The sequence below is a fragment of the Aedes aegypti genome, chromosome 3, assembly GCF_002204515.2.
Source record: "Aedes aegypti strain LVP_AGWG chromosome 3, AaegL5.0 Primary Assembly, whole genome shotgun sequence".
Lineage (NCBI taxonomy): Eukaryota > Metazoa > Arthropoda > Insecta > Diptera > Culicidae > Aedes > Aedes aegypti.
Genome location: NC_035109.1, coordinates 216,240,032 through 216,266,689, shown reverse-complemented (window position 1 = coordinate 216,266,689; position 26,658 = coordinate 216,240,032). Strand labels below are relative to the sequence as shown.

Here is a 26,658-nt window from a genome sequence, read left to right as displayed (position 1 = left end):
TTATTTATGGGACTATAGCAACCGGTGAATTCGGCACCGCTTAAACGTCAAATTAGTGAACTCGTGCATTGATCCATGGACCGATGTACGAGTTCACTAATTTGACGGTTGAGCGGTGCCGAATTCACTCGTTTCCATGGACACATAAATAACACGGCTCCGCTCAAACGTCAAATAATGAACTCGTGCATCAGTCTATTAACACAGAATGAACGCATGAAATTCCACCGGCGTTTCACGTAACAGCTACGTATTTTTTTCGTAGCTTGTGCGCCTCCCTATACTACTCATATTTGCATAACAGTCCCATGTCGACTTTTCAACGTGACAGTAAGATTTCCATATAAAAATCATCAGAGATTATCATCTTCTTCATCTGCTTATTGGGAAAATACAGAAAGACTTTGGCTCGGCATCATCCCACGAGCCACTGTATTTTATTCCGTATCTCGATAGAATGTGTAGTCAATGTGGGTTTTCATGGATACCTCGATGGTCCCTTGAACCAAAGTTGCCCTGATTTTGTATTCTTTAACACGATATTTCCCTAACTCGAAAATCGCATTAATATCGACTTACGGAGAATTGACTGAACTAAAATAACTAAATTCTTACGACCAAAGAACATGAGTAGCAAATAAAATAACCAGTGTTTTAGTAGTTGTCGAACGAGCCGACGAACACAATGGGACACACCAACTCGGATTGTCCCATAATGAAAAGTAACCGCAAGTTAGTCCCACTAAACGTTTATGCACTGTGTAACACAACAATGAGCCATGGTTTGGACATATTTATATTTCTGTCGAGAGGATCTCGGTGAGATAAGCAAATTGTGAAAGTTTCATAAGGATTCAAACTTGTTGAAATCTACTGGAATTTTTTGAATATTATTACAGATGGGACTGACTTGCGATTCACGGCAGCTTATGTGTCATACAATTTTGGACAACTGCAAGGAACATGGTCTTCATTTTGTCTTTGGTTGGTCCATATCGAGAAACTAAAAAGTAGATTGGAGTACCTTGTACCTTTCAAATCCGCCCTAAATGCTTATCTTTGAAAGATACGCGTATTTCAACTACCGCTTTCAGTCTTCTTCAGTGTCGTATCCACTACAGTGCTTGATTTGCTGCATGCCAAAGCTGCACTTTTCGATGCGCACGGTGAACCCGTACTCTTTGAGCCGCTGGAGAATAGGCCAGGAGAAGTGGATGAACTTGTCATTCATTTTTCTGTCAATTCTTATGCAAAATCTACTTTTTCTCTGACATAAATTCACTCTAGGTGAACCACTTCCCCTGGCCTATTAGTTGCAAGCTGCGCTGGTTGCTCGTTGCGACCACATACCAGGATGTCATCCAGATAACCAGTGCCAGTTAATAAAAACACCTAACCCCAACGGTAAACAAGCGAGAAAAATTGATTTTATCATCGCTCTCTCTTTGGGGCTCTCGCTCGCTGCTTCCATTTATCAGACTTGTTACACCTTGCGATACAATGACGATCGTGGACCGCAACAGATGGGATGTTTTTCTTTGCTTGCTTTGATCGTGCTTCATACTCAAATGAGAGCGAATTCTGCAATGATTGGTTGATGGTCAAGAGTGCTTGGCAGGCAGGGTCCACTTCTACCTGCAAATACGCATCGGACACGTCAATATGACTAAAAATCCGACAGTTGGCCATCTTTGCAAATATTTCCTCTGGTAAAGGCAATGGGTAATGATTTGCCTCTAGCACGTTGTTAAGGCCTGTTGAAAAATCCGCACAAATGCGAACGGTTCCGTTTGGCTTCCGTACTGTTATCGCTGAAGTCCACCTTTTTTAAAACGCCCAAGCTTTGCAGTCGCAGCAGTTCGTCCTCAACAGCTTGCTCCATGGAATATGCTACCGGACGTTTCGGTCTAAACTCCGGTTTGGGGCCACTGAGTTTATATTTGGCAAGAATATGCGTCGTATTGTGGAATTTTAGACAATTTCATCGAATATAACTCCCAACGCCAAGTGAATCATGAAAGTGTCCAACTAATTTTGATTGAAATATTAGAAGTTTGGTGCTAATTACTAACAGTTTAACTCTTAATAACAACCAAGGCGCGTTCAATTATCTAAGGTGTCCTATTATGCTCACTTTGTGGAGAAAACCAGCCGTTTTGTTTACAAACATCTGAGACCAATGAGAATATATACCGAGGTGTGGAAAATACATTTAGTGTGCGTGACATCCTTGTACGGTGCAAAATGTTTCACAACTACAAGCGAGTGAGCTCCCATAAGAAGCCGTGCAAATTAGTGACGTAGTTATTTTTGTTTACGTTTTTTCTGTTTACTAATACATAGCCATTGCTTCTTCTTCCACACCTTGATATATATTCTCATTGATCTGAGACAGGTAGTCGAGAGATTGACTCATGATTGGTTGGAAAATCAGTGTCGTCAAGAATTATTCTAATCTGGTCGCCCCTGCTCCTTGCGTGCTCCACTCCTTTCTTTCTTTTTTGACAATTTCGTCCGCACTGATGGCAGCACAGTTAGTTTCAGTTTCAGCATCATCCAGGCATGGCAGTAATATTTGTAAACAAAACGGCCAGCAAGTTAAAGATGGCCTCCTAGCCGCTTTCGCCAAGTGATTACACCTTACTCTGGCTACAGAGTAAAATGCACACACCTTGATAACAACCTATTAAGCCTATTATCTTTATGCTAAATTTCTATTCTGCCAAACGTACCTCCCATCCATAAAACATACTGATGGAAAATTTAAATTTTCTCAGGTTAAGTCAACCATTTGCTCTCCCTAAAGGTGCTGCCATAGTAAACGCGTCTTGCGATGCGTGCGCGTGTGCGAGCCCGCAAAGCAGAATATCAACAACAGGAAATCCTTTGATCACATCGCGTTCGCGGACGCGGACGCGTTACTATGGCCGCACCGTAAGTCGGCGTTCGAAGGAGGCATCAATGGTACATTGGTTTTAAGCAGTATTTTAATCATATTCGATCTTTCAACATAATTTTAAAATTTGAAATATTGAATAACTACCAAATATTACGATCACAGGGTTTGACGGTGCCAAAGTAGAAGGTGCACCATAATAATATTCGTTTGTGAACGGTTCAAGATTTTCATGAAACAGCTGCATTCAGGCGGAGGATCTGTTAATATGTTAATGATGTTTCAGTTCGTTTACACGAGCTGTAGCATCCTTTGTTCTAATCAGTAATGGTGGTTAAGTTTCTAAGCTAACGTGTGATCAATCGTTTTATAATGCAACATACAGTGCTGTTCTGAATAATAGCAGCGCATGTCGTTTTTCATACAAAATGCTCAACTTTGACATGCTGTAGTTTTGTTCCCTCTCAAGCAATCGAGTTGAAATTTTCTCCACAGAACTACATATATGCCCAATTTTGTAAACACAAAATTTCAAAATTTTCTAAGCCCCTGCCGGAAAGTGAGATACTAGGTGAAATTGTTCGAAAAAATAGCAGTTTTTAAAATTTGAATTCCGGCTTGACATTAAAGTTTTAAATTGTATATCACTTACCATTGGAACAATCTCCTCCTACTTATCAAACCTACATCTAACCCAAAAATGTTTAAAATATTTGTAGAAGAAAAATTTTAAAATGAAAAACTGCTATTTTTTCGAAAAATTTCACCTAGTGTCTCACTTTTCGGCAGGGACTCAGAAAAAACTGAAATTTTGTAGTTACAAAATTGATCATATTTGTAGTTCTGTGGAGAAAAATTCAGCTCGATTGCTTGAAAGGGAACAAAACTACAGCATGTCAAAGTTGAGCATTTTGTATGAAAATCGACATGCGCTGCTATTATTCAGAACAGCACTGTAAGAATGGGTGTATGGTGGAACTGTGCGTTGCACTCGTCGTTTTTGAATTAGTGATTGTGAGGGTGCTAATAATGATATTTAACGAAATGTGTGGTGATGAAAATATATGAAAATTTCTTTGAAAGTGATTGTGATTGTTTTGTTAAAACACGTACATAATAATACTAATATGAACCGCCAGTGGTACGTCTGTTTGTCTATGGTACTAGTTTATTGATAGTCATTATTTTCTGCAATCATTTCTCTGATGGTAATGATGATGATGATGATTATTATTTAGCCACCATCAGCGCAAGGATTACCTATGGCTGCAGAATCATACCGGGATGGTATGATCTACCTGATGGTTTGTTGTAGCAGGGCTAGTTAATATAATAGTTTCTTTAACGATTAAATGAATGAAACATTGCGATATAAATAAGAGTTTTCACAAGCATGAAACGAACTCACCAAAAGTTGGTAATCCATCGTCAACTGAAGTCCACATTACGGCATCAACTCCACTCTTTTCGCTTGAATTCTTGATTTTTATATGAACTGGAGAACATTGTCATTGGCGGCCGTTTACTTAACACTCCCGCAGTTTAAATAAGAAAAAAAAAAAATTATGCACTGTTCTTACATGCAGTGTTGATAGACTCACACTCAAAATCTCAATCAATACGCTCTCCCGTGAGATTCTCTTCTTCTTGGGGGGGAATCCTACGGAGTCTGTTCGCTCGTCTCGGCATGCCAGAAACGTTAGTCAGTGACAACGGCACGCAGTTCACCAGTAACGAGTTTTGCGCAGTTCTGCCTGGAGAACGGTATCAATCACGTTACCACCGCACCGTTCCATCCACAGTCCAACGGTCAGGCAGAGCGTTTCGTGGACACATTCAAGCGAGCGATCAAGAAAATCCGAGAAGGGAGAGGAGCCATCCAAGAAGCACTAAGCGTCTAATTTATGTGTTAACATGCACACGACCACCCCGCCGGCGCGTACGTAACAGTGGCGACGAGGAAAAGTGAAATTTGAGAACATTTTCGCGCGAGTGAGTGAAAGTGTTTCGTTTACGGAAGAGGAGGAGAATTTCGGGAGACGAAATGTTTTCGCCACCCGGGAGTGACCGGCCAGGATCAGTGCCACCGGTAAATGGACTGCAACAGAATCCAGCAGCTCCGAATCACCAACCGGGAGTGAATTTTCATCAGCAGCAGCCACCGTCGATCCCAAACATGAATCCTCCACTTCTTCAGCCCAGTGGTGCACAAGCTGCCTCCCACGTACCACAGGCACAGCAACAGCAGTCGCAGCAAAATTATTCGTCGGTCGATCCGATGATGCTGCACTTCTTCCAGCAGATGCAACAGCAAATAAATCTGCAATTTCAGCAGCAGCAAGCGCTCCTCAATCAGCAGGTGGACATGTTCCGGTCGGCATTGTCGGCGATCAACATCAACGTTCCGACAAATCCGGAGCAAATTCTCGATTCACTGGCGAGTAACATCCGAGAATTCCGGTGCGAACCGGACCAAAACGTTACCTTTGGTGGATGGTACGTCCGTTACGAGGATCTGTTTGCCAAAGACGCCGTTCGACTCGACGATGAAGCCAAGGTGAGACTGCTGCTGCGGAAGTTAGGCCCGTCGGAACACGAGAGGTACACCAGTTACATCCTTCCGAAGAGTCCCAACGAAATCAAGTTCGATGACACGGTGAGTAAGCTCAAAAGCTTGTTCGGCATGCCAGAGTCTGTGATCAGCAGACGGTATCGGTGCTTGCAAGTCAAGAAGCAGGCCACCGAGGACTACAAGACGTTCGCCTGTCGGGTGAACAAGTTGTGTGTCGAGTTCGAGCTAGGGAAACTGTCGGAGGATCAGTTCAAGTGCCTCATGTTCGTCTGTGGGCTGAAGGCGGAAAGCGATGCGGAGATCAGAACGAGGTTGCTCAGTCGTATTGAAGAGCGGGACGACGTAACGCTGGAGCAAATTTCGGACGAATGTCAGCGGCTTCTCAACATCAAGCACGACACGGCGATGATAGAGACAGCGTCTTCGTCGGCAGCAGTGCAAGCAGTGAAGAAGCAGCACAGCAAGAAAAGTTTCCGTTCCGGAAGAGGATCGCCAGAGTCAAGATCCAGCAGTCAGAAGGGTGCCAGTCCAGCAACTCCGTGTTGGAACTGCGGTGCCATGCACTATTCGAAGGATTGTCCATTCCAGAAGAATCGGTGCAGGGACTGTGGTGAAACGGGTCACAAGGACGGGTATTGCTCCAGTGCGAGGAAGATAAAATCTCCAAGCAAGCGGTACAGCAGATCAGCGAAGCAAGCAACGACGAGAAGCGTGCAGGTGAAGAACATCCGGAAGCGACGAAGGTTTGTCAAAGCGGACATCAACGGCAGGCAAATCAGTCTGCAGCTCGATACTGCGTCGGATATCAGCATCATTTCCGAGCAGACATGGCAGAAAATCGGGCAACCTGCATCAAGTCCTGCAACAGTGCAAGCCGCAACAGCGTCTGGCAAACCGCTGAAGCTGAAGTTCCAGTGTAGCTGCGAAGTAAGCCTCAATGGGGAGAAGCGTATAGGTCGATTCTTCGTAGTCAAGCAACAGCTCAACTTGCTTGGACTAGACCTCATCGACGCGTTCAATCTCGGGTCGGTGCCAATGGACCATTTCTGCAACCAGGTTCGCAGTTCTTCCACGTCCATCAACTCCCTCAAAGCAGCTTTTCCGGAGGTTTTCAACGACGCACCGGGACTGTGTACGAAGGCGAAAGTGAAGTTCACGCTGAAGGAAGGAAAAACACCAGTTTTCCGGCCAAAGCGACCGGTAGCGTATGCAATGTGCAGTATCGTCGACGCCGAATTGGATCGGCTTGAGAAGGCGAACATCATCACTCCAGTCGACTTCTCAGAGTGGGCAGCTCCCATTGTCGTCGTTCGCAAGGCAAGCGGCGCAGTTCGCATCTGTGGAGACTACTCCACTGGCCTCAATGACGCCCTTCAACCACATCAGTACCCGCTTCCGCTGCCGGAGGACATTTTCGCTAAGCTAGCGAACTGCAAGGTGTTCAGCCAGATCGACCTGTCAGATGCGTTCTTGCAGGTGGAAGTAGACGAAAGCTGCCGGGAGATGCTCACCATCAACACGCACAGAGGTCTCTATCGATACAATCGGCTCCCACCAGGAGTAAAGGCGGCACCTGGAGCATTCCAGCAGCTCGTAGACACGATGCTCGCTGGGCTTGAATGTACGTCGGGGTATCTCGATGACGTTCTAGTCGGTGGCGTAAACGAAGAAGATCATCAGCGCAATCTCGAAGCAGTTCTTCGTCGTATTCAGGAATTCGGATTCACCATCAAGGCCGAAAAGTGCTCGTTCGGCCAGCAGCAGATCAAGTACGTCGGACATCTCATCGACGAGCAAGGTCTGCGTCCTGATCCAGCTAAAGTTGAAGCCATCTGCAACATGCCCGCTCCTACCAACGTATCAGAAGTCCGCTCTTTCCTGGGAGCGATAAATTACTACGGAAAGTTCGTTCCGAGTATGCGCAAGCTTCGCTATCCACTCGATGAGCTTCTCAAAGCAGATAAGAAGTTCGCCTGGACAGCGGAGTACGAGAAGTCCTTCACCATCTTCAAGCAGATCCTCCAGTCAGACTTGCTTTTGACGCATTACAATCCGCAGCTTGGAATAGTGGTTTCCGCGGATGCTTCATCGGTAGGCGTCGGAGCGACCATCAGCCACAAGTTTCCGGATGGGTCGCTCAAGGTAGTGCAGCACGCATCCAGGGCACTGACGTCCGCCGAGCAAGCCTACAGTCAGCCAGATCGTGAGGGACTCGCCATCATCTTCGCCGTGACCAAGTTCCACAAGATGGTGTTTGGTCGCCATTTCACCTTGCAAACAGACCACGCACCGTTGCTTCGAATCTTCGGTTCGAAGAAAGTTGGGCGTTGGGCTCTTCAACTGCTGCTCTACGATTTCGACATCGTCTACGTGAATACCGAAAAGTTCGGGAACGCCGACATTCTGTCCCGGCTAATCAATCAGCACGTCAAGCCGGAAGAAGACTTCGTCGTAGCCAGCATCATCACCGAGAACGATGTAAGATCTGTAGCATTAGATGCAGTTGACGCACTTCCTCTCAATTTCAGGGCGATTCAGCATACCACCCGTTCCGACCCTGTTCTCAGCAAGGTCTATCGCTACATTCAGCAAGGCTGGCCACAATCAAAATCAGCCATTCCGGACCGTGATGTTCAGCGGTTCTTCGACCGTAGCGACTCGTTATCAACGGTTCAAGGGTGCGTGATGTTTGCTGAACGCCTTGTGATTCCGAGCAGTTTCCGAGCGCGTTGTTTGCACCATCTTCACCGGGGTCATCCGGGAATCCAGCGCATGAAGGCGATTGCGCGCAGTTACGTGTACTGGCCGTCGATCGATTCGGACATCACTGCGCACGTCAAGGGTTGCAGTAGTTGCGCAGCCGCAGCCAAGAGTCCGCCCAAATCAGCACCATTGTCGTGGCCCAAATCAACGCATCCATGGCAACGGGTTCACATCGATTACGCTGGGCCCATTGAAGGAGAGTACTTTTTGCTCAGCATCGATTCGCTTTCCAAGTGGGTTGAAATCGTCAGAACCAAATCGATCACTGCCTCAGCTACCATCGGAATCCTACGGAGTCTGTTCGCTCGTCTCGGCATGCCAGAAACGTTAGTCAGTGACAACGGCACGCAGTTCACCAGTAACGAGTTTGCGCAGTTCTGCCTGGAGAACGGTATCAATCACGTTACCACCGCACCGTTCCATCCACAGTCCAACGGTCAGGCAGAGCGTTTCGTGGACACATTCAAGCGAGCGATCAAGAAAATCCGAGAAGGGAGAGGAGCCATCCAAGAAGCACTGGACACTTTCCTGATAACCTACCGTTCGACACCAAATCCGTCAGCCCCAGAAGGCAAATCTCCGTCCGAAGTCATGTTCGGGCGCCGAATACGGACCAGTTTGGACCTGCTTCGCCCTCCAAGTGTTCAACCGTCGAGCGATCATCAAGGTGCACGGTCATTCAGGAAAGGTGATCTAGTGTACGCCAAGGTGCACTCGAGCAATTCCTGGAGATGGGCACCGGCAGTAGTTTTGGAGCAAATCGGAAACGTGATGTACAACGTGTGGGTAGAAGACAGGCGTATGCTTCGCTCGCACATCAACCAGCTGCGAAACCGAACCGTTGCCGGTAGTACACAAACTTCCGGTACAACTTCGTCCAAGGCATGCAACCATCAGTTGCCCTTGGACATTCTGCTTCAAGCCTGCAACCTGCATCAGCCAAGTCAGTCTCAATCGTCACGTCCTTCTCCGCTACCAACACCAGCACCATCCGTTCCGGTGGCACAGCCGCCATCGTCGCTCGTAGCATCGCCAAAACATTCGACACCATTGCCAGCTAAACCAAACCTGGTCTGGGTGTCTCCAACAGCGACGGAACTTCCGTCTTCTTCTGTATCAGCGTCAACAACCAAATTCCCATCGCCCTCAGCAACAAGCTCTGTTCCATCAACGTCAGCAGAGTTCATGTCAGCCAACGAAGTCGAAACAGCTGGTCCGTTACCTCGTCGTTCTTCTCGCCAACGAAGACCGCCGATAAGGTTCGATCCGTACCAGCTATATTAAGAGGGGAGATGTTGGGAACCACTGGACCAACATAGCGATCAACCGATCGCTACCACCACTATCACTACTATGCTCACTGGTAGCAGCCAGACTGCTACCCGTAGATGCGCGAATAGTAAACAACAACTGTTCAGCCATTGTATAGTCCGCGCGCTTCCCGCGATTACATGTACTTTTAGTTCGTTTCTTTTAATAAAGTTTTAGTATGTTTATCGTGTACGTTCGCGTCTAATTTATGTGTTAACATGCACACGACCACCCCGCCGGCGCGTACGTAACAATTTGATTGTTTGCATCCATAATAAAATGATTTTCAAACCTGCGGTAAAGCTTCTTAATGAGTCCATATTTGTATAAGAATTTTATACACTTTATGTCAACTCTGTCCAAATATTTATTCAAACGAACTGTCTCATCATTCGAGGGAGATCCCCCAGTATTGGACAGCACCCAACATGTGCCGGACAAAGTCTAAAAATTGAGAAATCGTGGTCCGATTTAGAATAGAAGAAAGCTATTATAGAGAGTAATGTTTGCGTAGAACAACACATCCTTGAAAAAATAGAGATGTTTTAAAATCGTTAAAAAGCTGACGTATCACCTTAAATGTGAGCCTAATAAGTAATTATTTTGAATACGGCAAAATAGTTTGGATCACGCAAAATAGTTTGGGGCCTTCCTTAGCCGAGTGGTTAGAGTCCGCGGCTACAAAGCAAAGCCATGCTGAAGGTGTCTGGGCTCGATTCCCGGTCAGTCCAGGATCTTTTCGTAATGGAAATTTCCTTGACTTCCCTGAGTATAGAGTATCATCGTACCTGCCACACGATATACGAATGCGAAAATGGCAACTTAGGCAACGAAAGCTCTCAGCTAATAACTGTGGAAGTGCTCATAAAAACACTACGCTGAGTAGCCGGCTTTGTTCCAGTGGGGACGTTAATGCCATGAAGAAGAAGAAGTTTGGATCACGCAAGTATGATTGAATATAATCATGATTCAAAAGTACGAATGTATTTTGTATTATATTTAAACTTAATGTGGACAACATTCATGAATGTTTGCCCTTTACTGGCATAAGGTATCGCGGGGCAAGTGGGTAAATGGGGTAAGTGAAAACAATTGATATATTTTACAGAATATGTGAATTAACGTTTTAAACTCATGCGTAAACCTTTGAGGTCATTGAGAACATTACGATAGGTAAGGGATTTCTGAGATTTTTCAGCCATTATTGCATAATAGAGCGAAAAATTGTTAACCTGTCAACTGTTACTCCGTAACAAGTTGGCGGCGTACAATCTTATTTTAATATTTTCAGTGGAAAAAAGTTGCGGAAAATAATTTCCTGTACCACTTCTTAGTTGTCCTCTGTGACAGTTTCAAACTGCAATAAAAAAAAGTTTTAGAATTCATTCGACGTAGACCTAAAAATAACTAAATTTAAAAACCGTCGATTTTCTTATCAGGTGGGGCAAGTGAAAAGTTTATCATTAGAGATTGAATTTGTGTTTTCTCTTTAAGTAGCCATAAGTAAACATGATTCGCAATTATCATAGAAAAACATAAAGTGCTGATAATTTAAGAAACACTATACTCAAGCGTTAAAAGCTATTAGAAATCATGGAACTTCTCTAAAAGATGTTGTCAAACATTACAATATTAATATGTCTACTTTGGGCAGCCAATTAAAAGGAAGACGCTGACTGAAAAGTTGCAATATTAGAGAACACACGGAAATCTCGTGGAATGTCTATGTAAAGCTAGTTCAAAACATAAAAATGGGGTATAGGTCTATCCACATAAAAAATATTCGAAATACGTTATTGAAGGATTCCGTTTAATTTCTCCCGAAGAGTTATCCGACGTCATATCCGACTTTCTCAAAAACAAATAACGAGCGGTGGAAATTCTACAGAGCAGAAATGCCATTGCTGTCCTATAATGTAAGAACTAACATTGGAAATGCTGCAGTTATAATGTTGTCGAATCATTTCAACTAACATAACTGAACAGAAGAAAATTAAAGTGAAAAGAATAACATTTTCTTTGTTTACATGTTACTTATGTTATTGTTCATTGGGAAGCTTTATCAAATGAAAAAGCTAACAGAAATCGTGAATATAACTGTTTGTTTTTGAATTTATTGTTTAAAACGGTAAACTTTTCACTTGCCCCACTTTTGGGGAAAGTGAAAAGTAAGGAGACATTTTTTAAAAACTTTTTCTGTATTGTTTTCTTTAATTTTTCATAAAAATCAATTTCAGCATGCTGCTTATATTTGGTGGGAGTTAAGCTAAAAAATATACACGACCTCATTTGTTTCAATTGAAAGTCTCTAGAATTTGAAGAATCTCAACTATGCGAATTCCATTACCCACTTGCCCCACGGTACCTTATACCAGATTTGCTAGTATGTCCGAAACATAGTTTTGGGAACTTGTAATCAGAAGACACAGTGTGTTTGTTTGACAAATTGAGACATGAATTTGCGAAAAAATACATTTATTTTTTCGCAAATTCATGTCTCAATTTGTCAAACAAACACACTGTGTCTTCTGATTACAAGTTCCCAAAACTAATGTGGACAAAATACAGATTTGGTCAAGCACCTCTTGTCCCACAGTTTCGGACAGCTTGGTTTGTTGTATGCTATCTTTGTAATTTTTGCACCTTGCTTTTTGCAAACTTGCTATAAAAACTAGAAGAAAATTTACAGATATAGAGCCATTTCCAGATTGTGTCCGGTATTGGGAGCCACCTTTTATAATTGGCGGATTTGGTACTAGAACACATCATCAAAATGTAAAAATTTATATTTGCATTTTCCTTTTTTTGTACGCTACACAAATGATAAAATTTATCATAAATAGGTTACAAGATTACATAAATCCACTATTTTTTAATTACGAATTTAGTGCCTTGAGTGTCTGCTACCGGGGGATCTCTTCCTATAGATAGTTCTGATTTATATAAACTGTCTTTATTTCAAAAACATGACGTTATTTGGGAAAAATAAATAAAACTTGCATCTATCGATAATGAGATATCGATGATGTATAGGATCGTGAAGATTTGGAATCATTTTTAAAACTTTGTTTGAAAATTTTCAATTTTAAGTGTTACGTAACTAATGGATGCAGCCCCTAATCAAAATTAATGTTAATTTGATTGTTTCATGAGTGCGCGGAATTAGGCATTCTTCTGCGCGGAATATGGAAAAGCGTTTGAAAAATGCGCGGAATTAGGCAATTTCAACGAGTGAACTATTTCAAAAAAATCACAATTGTAAATTATGAATACAGTCTAGTTTATATTTTTCCCATAATCTTGAATAGATTTGTTAGCGATCCACCCATAAAGCTTTTTTGTTGATGCAATACTAATTTTTAATTAACAATTTGAATCGTTTTATTCCTTAACTGCGCTGAATTACGGCACTTTACGGTACCAAGATATTTTTTTTTTCTGAATTCCATTCAGATTTATACACCACACTTCCTGGTTTATATTCTAAATTAGTTAGAATTCCGAACTAACCTTTATTGATTTTTAGGTATACCGTGCTAACCTCGACGGTAATAGTAAAGACAAAGGCGAAGTTTACTACATTACGCCATCCGGGAAGAAATTGCGCACGAGGAATGACATCGTTATGGCTCTGCACGAAGGATTGACGATGGACAATTTTACCTTCATAAAAGATCCTGTCGGTGGTTCCCCCGATGAGGAAATTATTAGGTTGGTTTTGTTTTCTAATGTGTGTTTATGTGGCATCGAATCTGTAACATCCCTACCTTTCTACAGGAGTGCCAAATCGTATGGAAGTACCCCTAGACGATCTATCAATTCAGCTCCAGCGCCAGTCCTAGAAACGTCTTCCGACAACAACCTGGGTAAACGCATTCCAAAGCCGAAAATGCCCAAAGGAGCCAGTCCACCGCCAACCGGTTCGGCTCGTTCATCCCTTGGACAATCCCGCACGCCGCCAACGTCCCGATCCAATTCCCAAACTTCACCCAAATCAGGCGGCGCCGTTGGTGGCCATCGTGGCGTAGCCGGGAATTCCGTTGGACAGAAACTGAACGAGAACGCGTTCGGCGCAGCCAAAGCTGGAAAGTTCAAAAGCAAGTGAGTACCGACTTTTGCTATCAACTAAAAATCCTTCATCCTTCGTTCTCCTCGATGCATCCCTTTTATCATTCATATACGTTAAAATCCACACTTTCGATCCCTTTCTTCGTCCAATATGAACAATACTTTTTTGGGATCTGCTGAATGATGCTGTAATCCTTCCGTCCAGAGTGGAAACGTGCACAATCCAGTGTCTCCCGGCGATGGGGATGATTCCTCAACTACAGTGCATCTCTTGTCTATGCATGTACCATCCAGAGTGTGTTGAGGCAACTACGGCTGAAATTTTAGCCCGAAGATTTACGTGTAAGGTGAGAATCCCCGCTCAATCCACTCCCTCTTGTAAGGTGGTGACATTTCTCCTCTTTGTATCTCAATTTTCAAGATCTGCATGGATGAACAATCAACTGCTCCGGATCTCGCGGAAAGCGTGGCACCATTTGAAAAACCTGCTATGGCAAATGTTGCCACTCCAATGCAACCTTTGGCAACTCAATCTCTGAATAATGGCAACGCAGCTCCTGCTCCAGCAGCTGATAAACAGAAGAAGCCCACTCCACCACAGCAACCCCCCAAGACAGGTCCTGGTACGCCCAAGAGCGGAGGAAAAGAACCTCCTCCTCAGGATGTGATAGTTGTGGGCAATCATCAATTCATTGTCGTTCCGAAAGGCAAACCAGCCGCTCCGAAAGCTAAAAAGCAATCCAAACCACCACCAGCACAACAACCGCCAATTCAGCAGCAACAACAATCCCTGCCCCAACAACAACCGCTACCACCAGTGCAGTCACCTCCAGCTGTGTAAGTACCATCAGGACTTGTTTGGCACATCTATCCATTTTTATAGTTTCTCCCTGTTTGCATCGTTGCGTCGTTGGACAACAGCAACAACCTTAAACACCGCCTGGCCAGATTTGCGATTTTTTTTTCTTTTGCTTTCAGGGTTCAGTCCCGTCACCAGATCCCAAAATGATTGTTCAAAAACCATTACTTCCCCTTTTCACCTCTGTTTCATCCACTATCCATAGTATACTAATGAAAATCGGAAAGATAAGCTAGTTCGAATAATTACTAAACTTCTTTTACTTGCTTCTTTCATCATATTACAGAACGGACGAAAGTCGAAAGTCAGTTGGCAGTGTTCCAGCGAAACAGGCGGCCACTGCCGCCAGTCAAACCACCAGTCGAAGTTTCATCGCCGCAGATTTGGCTGCCATCAGTCAGAACAACAGCGGCAGTGCACGGGCGTCATCGCTCGCTGCCGGAGTTGAACAGAACAGGCTATTTGCGTCAAACTTCTTCTCAAACGTGTCGGTCGGGTACGACGTACTCCAGCAAACGTTCCAGTATCTCAAAGTGCAGGTATGGTCCTTAATTGTTTGGATATAAGACTAAGTATTCTTCGATACAACATTTTCTTATTAGCTGTGATGTTAAATTCACCAAAATCGCTTTGGTGAGTGAATTTGACGGATAGCGCCGACAATTTTTGTCGCATAGAATTCATCGAATGTACCGCGGTTGTTGCACCATGGCCAGATTCATTTCCCGAGCGCGTGCACGGAAAGAAATAACAAATTGTGATTAAAAACAAATCTGTAGGCGAAAATCAACTGATGATCATTGTCGTTCAACTATTATCGCACGTTGCGTGGAAAATTATTGCAAACAATATTATTAATCTCTGTGACTCTTCCAATAAATTCCATTGGATTTCCTATTGGATTATCCCAGAAACCCCATCTTGGGTTATTATGGATATCCTTTCAGGATTCTTCCGTAACATTTCCCTAGAATTCTGCCGAAAATGATTTTATGATTGCTTCCAACTGGATAAATTCCATTATTTAAAAATCTGGGTTTCTTCGAGGTTTGTGGATTCTTACAAAATTACTCGGAATTTCTTATGGAATTCCATCCAAAATTATTACTTTAATCCTTCTGGTATAATCCTTCAGTAGTTTTTCCGTGACTCTCATTGAAACTTCTTCGAATGTACCTCTGAGATTCTTTAGGAATTAAGAAAAATGCTCTCGGAAAAACGCCTAAGACTATAATAAAAAATTTATTCTTCCATTTCAAATTTCTTTCGTGCAAATTCTTTGGATTCTTCCGAAAATTCTTTGGATTCTTCCGAAAATTCTTCTGGGATTCTTTTGTAAATCCCAATGGAATTCTTCCAGAAATCCCTGTGGAATACTTTCGAAAATCCTGTAGAGAAACTTCCTCTTGTCTCTCGTTTTTTTTTAAATCTTTTTTTATGGAAATGCCTCCTAAATTTTTCCGAAAATTTCTCTGACATTGTTTGGAAATCCTCCCAGCACTCTTCAAGAAATCTCTAAAACTTATTTAAACAGACTCAAGTAAAAAAAAGTGAACAAACTTACTTTATCGATCCTACGTGTTTCGCAGACGAAATTCTACAAGTTTCGCTCTGAACCAACTCTATTTTTCACTTTTAGAACGTTTAATTTCCAGATTTACAAAACTTTCGCCGCTCCGCTGTATGGAGAGACAAAGTGACTTAACCACGAATCAAAACAAAACACTAGCGGAATTTGGGGCAAGTGTGCCACCTTAAGTAAATTGTTCTCTAACTTTGCCCAAAGCTTATGAAATCCACCAATTTAGCCTCATGATGTTATTTTCACATCTTTTCATTACTACTGTGCCATTTGAAAAGAAAATAATTTCAAAAAGTGTTAGTTTTGGAGCTTCTCAAATATCATCTAAAATAACCTATTTTTCGACACTATGGGGCAAGTGTGCCACCCATATGGGGCAAGACGGCCACCGAATGAACATCGCATGTAATTCTACTTGTAATGACATTTTCCTTACTTCCTATTGATATTACTTAAAAAGCAGACGTTAAAAAATAATTTTAAGTTTACCGTAATAAGGTGATGCTTTATAACAAGGTTCAAAACATTCGAATAACTAAAATGGTTATTTTTGTCTCCATTCAATACAATATAAGTAGAACCCTTATATTACGGCAAATATGTATAATATTACACTAGATCAGCTTTAAATAACGGTAAAATATTAATGTAGATATGTAAAACGGTACCTAATAAGCCGAAAAACATGTTATTATTGAATATTTTGAGATAAAATCACTTTGGGGGGCAAACATGTCAGATATTCCCCTACTATACTTCTGAAACCACTACCGGTGCCTCATTTTAGTACAGACGCTCCATGTTTGACTACCCGATCTTCTCTAAGGTTACTCGTACCCAGGCCAGTACCCCGAGGAGGTAGGGATAAGAGTTGTTGGGCAAGAGACTAAGCAACGCACAGAGGGATCTATTTTATTCCTTCAGGTACGCGAGGTACCAATGGTACGCCATGCCCAGCCATTTACCAACCAAGCGAAATGCTAATGCTAATTATTTGGCCGAATGTTTGCTATTCGGTACATCTCTAATCTTAACCGTTCAACAATTGGCAATTTACCCTATAGGTATCTATGAATGATTGTAATTTATTGAAAAATATCTTTACTTTTGAAAGGGGTTTACAATACAATTTTGAAAGTCTATACACCTGATTCTGTTTTTGCACTTGGGATGTGTACCGTGCAAAAATGACGGCGTTGGTGGTCTGATGGCTACCGCTTCTGCTTCATATGCAGAAGGTCATGGGTTCAATCCCAGGCCCGTCCCTTTCCTCGTACTTTGTAGTTGTATATCTCTCACTTGCTTCCATCTTTCATTCTAAATATATCACACTCAAACTATTCGTTCATAGCAAACGCTAGAACCAGAGACGGACAAGAAACCGTTTCCCTAACGCTTCCTACTTCCACGCGCACGCCTTTCTTACGCCTGATACATAGGCAGTCTGGTAAAAAAAAATCCGTGCAAAAACAGAAACGGGTGTATGCTATTTAATGAAATTGCAGTAATGTAAGAGTTGCTGGTCACAAATTGTGTTAATTTCTACCATACCTACTAAGGAAAATTATAGAAAAAATAATTCCCATGAGAATATGCATATTTCCTTCAGGAATTGTAGTAGAAGTTTTAATAAATTACATAAATTATAAATTACCATAAATTACCCCAGAACCTACGAAAATCGCTAAAAGTGGATTCACAAAATTCCGCTAAAAACATTCAAAAACTTACGACTTAAATTGTACAAATTTACATTATGTAGTTTGTTGTTACTTTAACTACCATTTCAATTGTTTACTGAGACGAAGATCTGAATTCCATCTTAGGCCCTCACGACCTTGAAAAAACCCATTACATATGTAAAAGATACATTATATTTATGTTCTCTTTTTCATTCCAGGAATTGCTTCGTGCCAGCTGCGTGTGTCGAATGTGGAATCAAGTCGCGAACCACCCTCGATTGTGGCGAACTGTTCGAATGAAGAATTCACATGTCAATGATTGGAGCGGATTGGCGAACACCCTCCGCAAAAATGGTACCAAACATTTGGATTTGCGAAAGATGTTGATCTCTGGCAACAGTGACGAAATGTGGCACAGGTTTGCGGAAAACATATCGCACGTCGAAAACTTAGAACGAATCGATCTCTGTCGATGCTCGTCAACAGTCGTCGGTAATTTGCTAAAATCGAATCCAAACCTGAAGGTGATCAACGCCCTTGCAATCAAAAATGATCCTCTGGATTTTTCCAACTTTGAATACGGACAGCACCTTCAAGAGCTGAGGCTCAAATCATCTGCAGCCGTTTCTGTGGACAACGATCTCTCACAACTAGCTTTTCTCACCAATCTGCGGCACCTTTCGTTAACGTCGATTCAAAAACTAGGTTCTACTTCGATCAAATCTTTTGAGAATTTAGTAAATTTAGAATCGCTCGAATTGGGAGAGTGCACAGAAATTGGACTGAACCTAGCGGAAATCCTTCCGAATCTAACCAAGTTGCAACGATTACGACTGGAGAAAGGTCAGGAAAACTTCAACATGTTTGCTGTGTTGGAAGGAATAGCAACACTTCCAGATCTGAATCAACTAGAACTGATCAACTGTGATGTTAAGGTCGGATTTGACAAACACATAAACAAATGTAATAATATCAAAAAGTTACTCCTGATTCCGACGTACGTATCGCAATCTGCAGCGACAAATCACATGGTGCTCAGTGGCATAGCAAAGTTGCGAGACACGCTGGAGGTTTTCATTTGGACCGTGACAGTGGAGTTGCTACGAGTGACAGAACTGTACATAGATCAATGTGATACGAAAAACCGCGACGAAAAGAACAGCCCTGGTGAAAGTATACCAATTCTGAAACCGGTGCCGGGGGTAGATGAGATTCCAGTTGCCAACAGTTCTAACGCATCAGATACCCCGGCGCAGGTCGAAATCGTCCCCCTCACTACCGTCACCAGCATTCTCGACCGATCACTCCCCAAGACAAAGCTGAAAATATTGAAGATTCCATTTGCCAGCACCTGGAAGCAAGGTATGATTGAGCTACCTTAGATTTGGTGATTGTGTTCTCGAGAGCCAGTGTGAACCAGAAATCCCATCATTTTAAATGTAAAATTTAGAGGTAAATTATTCGTATTAGTTCTATGTGTATTCTGTAGTTCCATCTAGTAGAGGTGTAAGATGAAGCATCAGACAAAAGAGGAAGAATGTGAATCTTTCTCGCACTGTACATAAATCGCATTGTCTTTAGCTGTCCGATTGGTCGTCGGATTTCTTATCAGTGTCCGCCGTTTTACGCGGCTTTACTTTAGATTCGAGCGAAAATTAATCTTATCGATTCCTATAGTTGTCTGTCGGATCAGATAGACAAACTTGATGAGTTGTTGATTGGGTAAAGATTTTATCAAAAACTGTTGAAACACAAAAACAATAAGGCTTTTATTAAATATCTGCTTCAATGTGTTTTTATCATTTTAGTTCGATAGAAGCAAACTTCTAGAATATTTTCGACTTTATGATGTATAAAATTCTACTTAGGTTTACGACATTCATTGCTTTCCCATCACGTGCATCTTCTACGGTTGAGTAAGTTGAGCAAAAGAATAAACATAAAGCTATGTTTAGGCATATAACTGATGGTAAAGTTCTTGTCCGAAATTCCTTGATCGATTCATCATACATTTCATTGATTGTTCAAAACTTACTTGATACTCGATGGGCTACAATCCGCTTCGTTGAATCTACGCCGAGTGGATACTTCTTCTCCACTGTGTCGGTTCTGAGCTAATCGCTTCCAGTCGCTTTGAACGTTAAGTGCCCTTAAATCCTCTTCAACTGCAAATAGCCAACGTGTGCGCGGCCTACCACGAAGCCGACGACCTCTTCCAGGTTCTCTACTGAATATTATTTGTGCTTGTCGTTCTTCCGGCATTCGTACAACATGACCAGCCCAACGCAGCTTGCCGTGTTTTATGAGCTTGTCAATATCCACTTCTTTAAATACTTGGTATAACTCATATGCGACGCCGCCAGATGCCATTTTCTTGTTTACCACCGAGTATTTTTCGCTTAACACTCAAATACTCACTCCAAGCGCTCTCCGGTCGACCTCTTTCAACGTCCAGGATTTATGCCGTATATTTTTACAAGAGGGAAATCTGCAAACAGTTCCCCTGAGAAGGTAACTCAAGGAATGCTGGGATGACACGAGAGTTCAAAGTTTACTACGTTCTCGTGCAAAATTTGAACGCGTTCAGTTCACTTTTGGCTCGCGTTCAGTTCAAAATGCATCACTGTATGTAGCAGAAGTAGCCTAGGCAAATTGCTTTTCCTAGCCGACTTACACAATGATACAAGGGACCAGCTTCGGCAGGGCTAATCCTCTGCAGCCAATTCTTGGTCGGCGCGCCATAGGCGCTGCAATTCTAATATAATGTGACAGCCGTAGTTACTGCATTCCAGTTCTTGGCATCCGTACTCATTCTCTCTATTATATTGTCGGGTGGACGTGTGACGTGAGTAGTGAGCATGCGACCTCTCACAACAATGAAACGGGGGCAATCGAACACGACATGCTCCGCTGTTTCCTCCACACCAGCACAATTGGGGCACGCAGGAGATTCTGAGTGCCCTAACCTATGCAGGTACTGCCTATAGCAACCATGTCCTGACAGAAATTGCGTCAGGTGGAAGTTCACTTCCCCATGGTTTCTTCCATACCAATCTGACACATTTGGTATTAACCGATGGGTTCATATACCCTTAGTGGAGTTATCCCATTCCTGCTGCCAACTTCTGAGCGTTTCCTCTTAATACGTGTCGCGGACTCCTCTAGTACCTCTTTGGTTGAAGCATTGAACATCTTCCTTGATGATGAGCCCGATGGGCGTCATCCCGGCTATGATACACACGGCCTCTTTAGATAACGTCCGGTAGACATCATCCTCGAAAGCGCTGCTATAGCCGTAGATGCCCTTTTACAGGCATATTCAACGTGGCTAGCGAAGCTGAGCTTGTCATCGATCATTACCCCAAGATGCATAAGGGATCGCTTGGACTCTATGGTGCAATCACCTACCGAGATAAGCGCCCGTTGCTCGGACTTGCGATTGTTGATCACCACCATCTGCGATTGCGATTGTTGATCTCCACCACTCCTTCCCCCCATTGGTCTGCATTCTGACGTGGCAGGCACCATTGTTGCCTAAAATAGAAAATCACCAGCACCTATACACTGAGGGTGCCTGTTAATCCCAAGCAGTTATCTGGTTGGTTCCTTGTGTAAGTACAGCTGATCTGGCGATTCTGGAGTAGCAACCACGGGCGGCCAATCAAGCTCAAGCTCAAGTTAAACAAAAGTAAATGTAATTAATAGAGTGTCTTTCGTATACATCGTTAGGAATAATCCTCAATTCTTCTGGATAACTCCGATGTATAAAATGGATGATTTTTTCCCAAAAAATCTGGTTTGTTTATGTTTATTTTTGTTTGAATAATGCAGGGTGTCCATCCATCCGGGAAATCCGGGAAAAGCGGGAAAAACCCGGGAATTACAAATGACCGGGAAAAAACGGGAAATACCCGGGAATTTAAAGAACACTCCGGGAAAATATGTATTTCAAATATAAGACTACCTGGTTTCTTTAAACTTTAAACACTATGAGCGAAATTTCTTCCAAAAGGTGCACAAATACCTACCACTCGTACTTCCCAATATAACTATTTTTTGGTGAATTGGTCGAAAGATAGTTAACGATTGAGATCTATGAAACATTTCTAGAAAGGTTTTCAATTGAGTTCTTGGTTTTAGATTTCTATTCAAATTCATGGCAAATTTTTAATGACATCTTTGCTGGAATCCTAACAGGAATCGAACCGTTAATTGACCAGTTTCTTAAAATACCTTTCTGAGAGATAACTAAAATTGTTATTAGTAGATTGCTAATAAGGTTTTTTAGTGGATTCTAGAAAAGATCCTTGGCTGATACTGCTTGAAATTTTGTAGTAGGGTCGTAGAGGTTGGTAAAAAGCTAAGCTAAACTATATGGCTTATTTCTTGGGAGATTTTCTGATGTTCTGGACAGGTCAATAAAAAGTTCAGTTTGGCGGATTTCTGGAGTTATTTGTGAAATTGATTTTTGATGACGCTTTTTTTTGGATTAGGTACTAGTTTGGCCATGACAAAGTTCTTATAAGGCCCCTGAAGAGATTTTGAATAGATTTCTGCAGATTTACAGCGAATTTTTTCAATCATCCTCGACAAATTTCATTGCAAGATCTTCGATGAATGAATAAACACAAAGGTTCTTTATGCACTCTTGGGCCAGTTTTTCGTGAGGTTTTTGACGAGATTCTTGATCAAATCTTTGGATATATCGTTTTGGTAGCCATTTTGGTATTGCAGCTGTAAATTTTAACCTTTCGGTCGTCGCGCGAATTTTTGTAACGCGAGTAGTCGCGCGTTGTGCTTTGTACAACACCCTTGGTTTTGTGAATATCTCAGGGGTCTGACCACTTAGAAAGATGACGTCTTCGGCAAAACTGTTCATTAGCTTAAGGGCTATCATTATTATAGCCAATAGATTCGGGATTTTGCCACTAGGCGGCGCTATTGAGCATGAAACTTTTGTTTCTCAGATCTCATTATCCTGGTCACTTAGAAAGATGGCGTCTTCGGCAAAGTTGTTCGGTAACTCAAGGACTATCATTGTTTGAGTTAGTTGATTCAAAATTTTGCCACTAGGCGGCGCTAGTGAGCATAAAACATTTGTTTCGCAAATATCTCAGGAGTTTGATCGCTTAGAAAGATGACGTTTTCGGCAGAGTTGTTCAGTAGCTCAAATTCTTTATTTGTTTAATCCATAAAGTTCAAGATTTTGTAAAATAATTACAGTCATTGAGCTTCTGAACAACTTTGCCGAAGGTGCTTGTCTAAAAAGTAAAGATTCTACAGTATCGGAAAAACAAAAATTTCTTACTTACTAGCGCCGCCTGGTGGCAGAATATCCTATTTCTTGGCTCAAATAATGGTAGCCCTTGAGCTACCAAACTACTTTGCCGAAGACACTATCTTTCTATGTGGTCAGGCTCCTGAGACATCTTCAAACAAAAGATCCATGCTCATTAGCGCCGCCTAGTGGCAAAATTTTGAATAAACTGGCTCGAAAAATGATAGTCCTTAACTTACTAAACAACTTTGCCGAAAACGACATCCTTCTAAACGGTCATGATCCTGAAATATCTGCAAAACAAAAGTAAAACTTCCATGCCCACTAGTGCCACCTAGCGGTCAAATTCCGAATTAAATGAGGTACCATCAGATATCGCTTTACCTCCAGAACAACTTTAGTAAAGATCCCAAGTTTTTATAAATATTATCTGGATTTTGAGATATGCCGATTTCGCACTGTGGTTTACTCGAACCGTATATAGTGCGTTCATTATTATGCGACTTCCATTACATTTGTTGATTTTACCGTATTATAAAGGGCCATACTGTAAATAAAAACTGTCGAGTATTGTTCTCAAGATGATTTTTGAGGAATACATTTTGGTTTGGTGTCGATAGATATCTTTGTTGCAAAATGATAGCATATAAATCACAACTGTTGTACAACAGCGCGACAGCCCGAAGGTTAAAGTAAAACACACTCAATCCTCACCAACTGATTACTCATGCTGATTTTGATTCTGATCATGTCCCTGTTACATTTCAAATATCCCAAGAAGCGATTCTCAATCCTATCAGCTCCACTTTCAATTATTTACGAGCCGACTGGAATATATATAAAACGTATGTTGACTCCAATCTTGATGTTAACATTTCTTTAGAAACTAAACTTGATATTGACAATGCTCTTGAAACCTTAACAAATTCCATTGTTGAAGCCCGGAGCATTGCAATTCCAAAATGTGAAGTAAAATTTGAATCCGTGATTATAGACGATGATCTTAAACTCTTGATCCGTCTTAAAAACGTGAGGAGAAGGCAATTTCAACGCACTCGCGATCCTGCTATGAAAATTATATGGCAGGATTTGCAGAAAGAAATCAAGAAACGTTTTGCTCAATTAAGAAACAAAAATTTTGAAAATAAAATTTCTCAATTGGACCCTGGCTCTAAGCCCTTTTGGAAATTATCGAAAATCTTGAAAAAACCTCAGAAGCCAATACCGGCATTGAAAGAGGAAAACAAATTATTACTAACTAATTGCGAAAAAGCTCAAAAACTTGCTATGCAGTTTGAAAGTGCGCACAATTTTAATTTAGGACTTACTAGTCCAATTGAAAATGAAGTTACTCAGGAGTTCGAAAATATTCTCAGTCAAGAGAACGTTTTCGAAAATGCCTGGGAGACTGATTTGGAAGAGGTGAGAACTATTATTAAAAAATTCAAAAATATGAAAGCTCCTGGCGATGATGGAATTTTCTACATCCTCATCAAGAAACTTCCAGAAAGTAGCTTATCATTTTTAGTTGATATATTTAACAAATGTTTTCAATTAGCATATTTTCAAATGGACAAATGGAAAAATGCTAAGGTTGTTCCAATTTTAAAACCAGACAAAAATCCTGCAGAAGCTTCTAGCTATCGTCCAATCAGTTTGCTTTCCTCCATCAGTAAACTTTTTGAAAAGGTTATTTTGAACAGAATGATGGCCCACATCAACGAAAATTCAATTTTTGCCAATGAACAGTTCGGATTCCGCCATGGACATTCGACCACTCATCAACTTTTACGTGTAACAAATTTGATCCGTTCCAACAAATCTGAAGGCTATTCTACTGGTCTTGCTCTTCTAGACATAGAAAAAGCATTCGACAGTGTTTGGCATGAAGGTTTGATTGTAAAATTAAAAAACTTTAATTTTCCAACATACATTGTTAGAATAATTCAAAGTTATCTGTCAAATCGTACACAGGTTAATTATCAGAACTCCAGATCTGAAAGACTTCCTGTAAGAGCTGGTGTTCCTCAAGGCAGCATTTTGGGACCAATATTATACAATATTTTCACATCTGACTTACCTGAGTTACCTCAGGGATGTCGAAAATCTTTGTTTACGGATGACACAGGCCTCTCCGCCAAAGGACGAAGCCTGCGTGTCATCTGTAGTCGATTGCAAAAAAGTTTGGATATTTTTTCTTCATACTTGCAAAAATGGAAGATTTCTCCTAATGCTTCCAAAACTCAACTTATAATATTCCCACATAAACCAAAAGCTCTTTATTTGAAACCTTCAAGTAGAGACATGTTGTCACGATGAGAGGGGTTCCAATAAATTGGTCAGATGAAGTTAAGTATCTAGGGCTCATGCTAGATAAGAATTTAACTTTCAAAAATCACATTGAGGGCATTCAAGCTAAATGTAATAAATATGTAAAATGTCTCTATCCCCTTATTAATAGAAAATCAAAACTTTGTCTTAAGAACAAGCTTTTGATATTCAAACAAATTTTCAGGCCAGCCATGTTATATGCTGTACCAATATGGACTAGCTGTTGTAAAACCAGGAAGAAAGCTCTGCAGAGAATTCAAAATAAAATTTTGAAAATGATTCTGAGACTTCCTCCCTGGTATAGTACCAATGAGTTACATAGAATATCCAATGTTGAAACATTGGAACAAATGTCAAATACAATCATTAATAATTTCAGGCAAAAATCGTTCTATTGCCACGATTAATGCGTTATATGTTTAGGTTAAGTTAGGTTAAGTATATTAAAAACGTTTTTTTTCTCTTATAAGCAGGTGAAATCAACTCACCTGTAAAAAAAAAACTGAACTGCTATGGCAAATGAAATGTAATATGTTGTTAACAAATTGTTAATTAAATCTTAAATTTGTTTTACCAAATTAGGATGATAGTGTTGTCAAATAACACAGAACACCTAGATATAAGAAATGAATGTAATGTTTGAAATGATACTAATAAAAAAAAAAAAAAAAAAACTCAATCCTCATAGTTCATATTGATTCGAAAAAGTATCACTAGATGTGTTTATATGCCAAGTGTAAGTTGATACTTTTTCAGCAATGTTAGTGAAAACAAGCAATGTTAGTTAAAATTTCAATGACGGCCTTCTTCGCCTTAAGCTTCATATTAATTGAAACTAATTCATAAAAAGTTAGATCAAGTCCTCCAGATTTGTTCACATTTTATGCAAGTCGTAGGATCATCCGCAGGATAGTCATCCGTATTTTTATTTTCTTGGACATCCGGGAAAAATTCGGGAATTGGAAAACGGATTTAGAATGGACACCCTGATAATGAAACTAATGTACAAGTATTTTTTAATAATATTTTGATTAAAAAAAAAGGGACAGCTATTTTTTCATAACATTCTGATAACATTAAGATTTTTTTGAATTTTAAAGCTATCAAAATATATAACATAGCACTTATGACAAGAGTAACAGTAATATCATTCTTACTATACATGATTACATCACATTTGTTTTTAGAATAGAGTTTTTTTTTATAGCTGATCCACTTACATTATTTGGCGCAAATTTTCAAGTCCCTATAAGGGTAAATATTTTACCGAATTCAGTAATATAGCAATTTAACAGACTATACAGTAAAAAAGATGA

The 26,658-nt window shown here is 41.2% G+C and overlaps 2 protein-coding genes across 2 annotated transcripts in view; both read left to right on the top strand.

Annotated features, from left to right (window-relative positions):
- LOC110678143 (nuclear transcription factor Y subunit beta-like) overlaps window positions 1-9,990 on the top strand; it is a 13,664-nt gene extending 3,674 nt beyond the window's left edge. The window contains exons 2-3 of the mRNA XM_021850754.1: window positions 5,094-5,297; window positions 9,940-9,990. Of these exons, the coding sequence (XP_021706446.1) occupies window positions 5,094-5,297; window positions 9,940-9,990 (255 nt within the window). The remainder of the gene's footprint in view (window positions 1-5,093; window positions 5,298-9,939) is intronic.
- A 3,062-nt stretch (window positions 9,991-13,052) lies between these two features.
- On the top strand, window positions 13,053-19,696 carry LOC110677749. The gene is made up of 6 exons (XM_021849040.1): window positions 13,053-13,253; window positions 13,320-13,643; window positions 13,816-13,957; window positions 14,032-14,447; window positions 14,756-15,008; window positions 17,952-19,696. The coding sequence occupies exons 1-6, from the start codon at window positions 13,168-13,170 to the stop codon at window positions 19,113-19,115; spliced, it is 2,385 nt and encodes a 794-aa protein (XP_021704732.1). The 5' UTR covers window positions 13,053-13,167; the 3' UTR covers window positions 19,116-19,696.
- Window positions 19,697-26,658: the final 6,962 nt, after the last annotated feature.

Bases quoted from the DNA above. Each gene is read 5' to 3' on its own strand.
- LOC110677749 (XM_021849040.1), top strand. From the start codon at position 13,168: ATGGCTCTGCACGAAGGATTGACGATGGACAATTTTACCTTCATAAAA. The intron at 13,254-13,319 runs GTTGGTTTTGTT...ACCTTTCTACAG, and splicing joins CCCGATGAGGAAATTATTAG to GAGTGCCAAATCGTATGGAA. The intron at 14,448-14,755 runs GTAAGTACCATC...ATCATATTACAG, and splicing joins GTGCAGTCACCTCCAGCTGT to AACGGACGAAAGTCGAAAGT.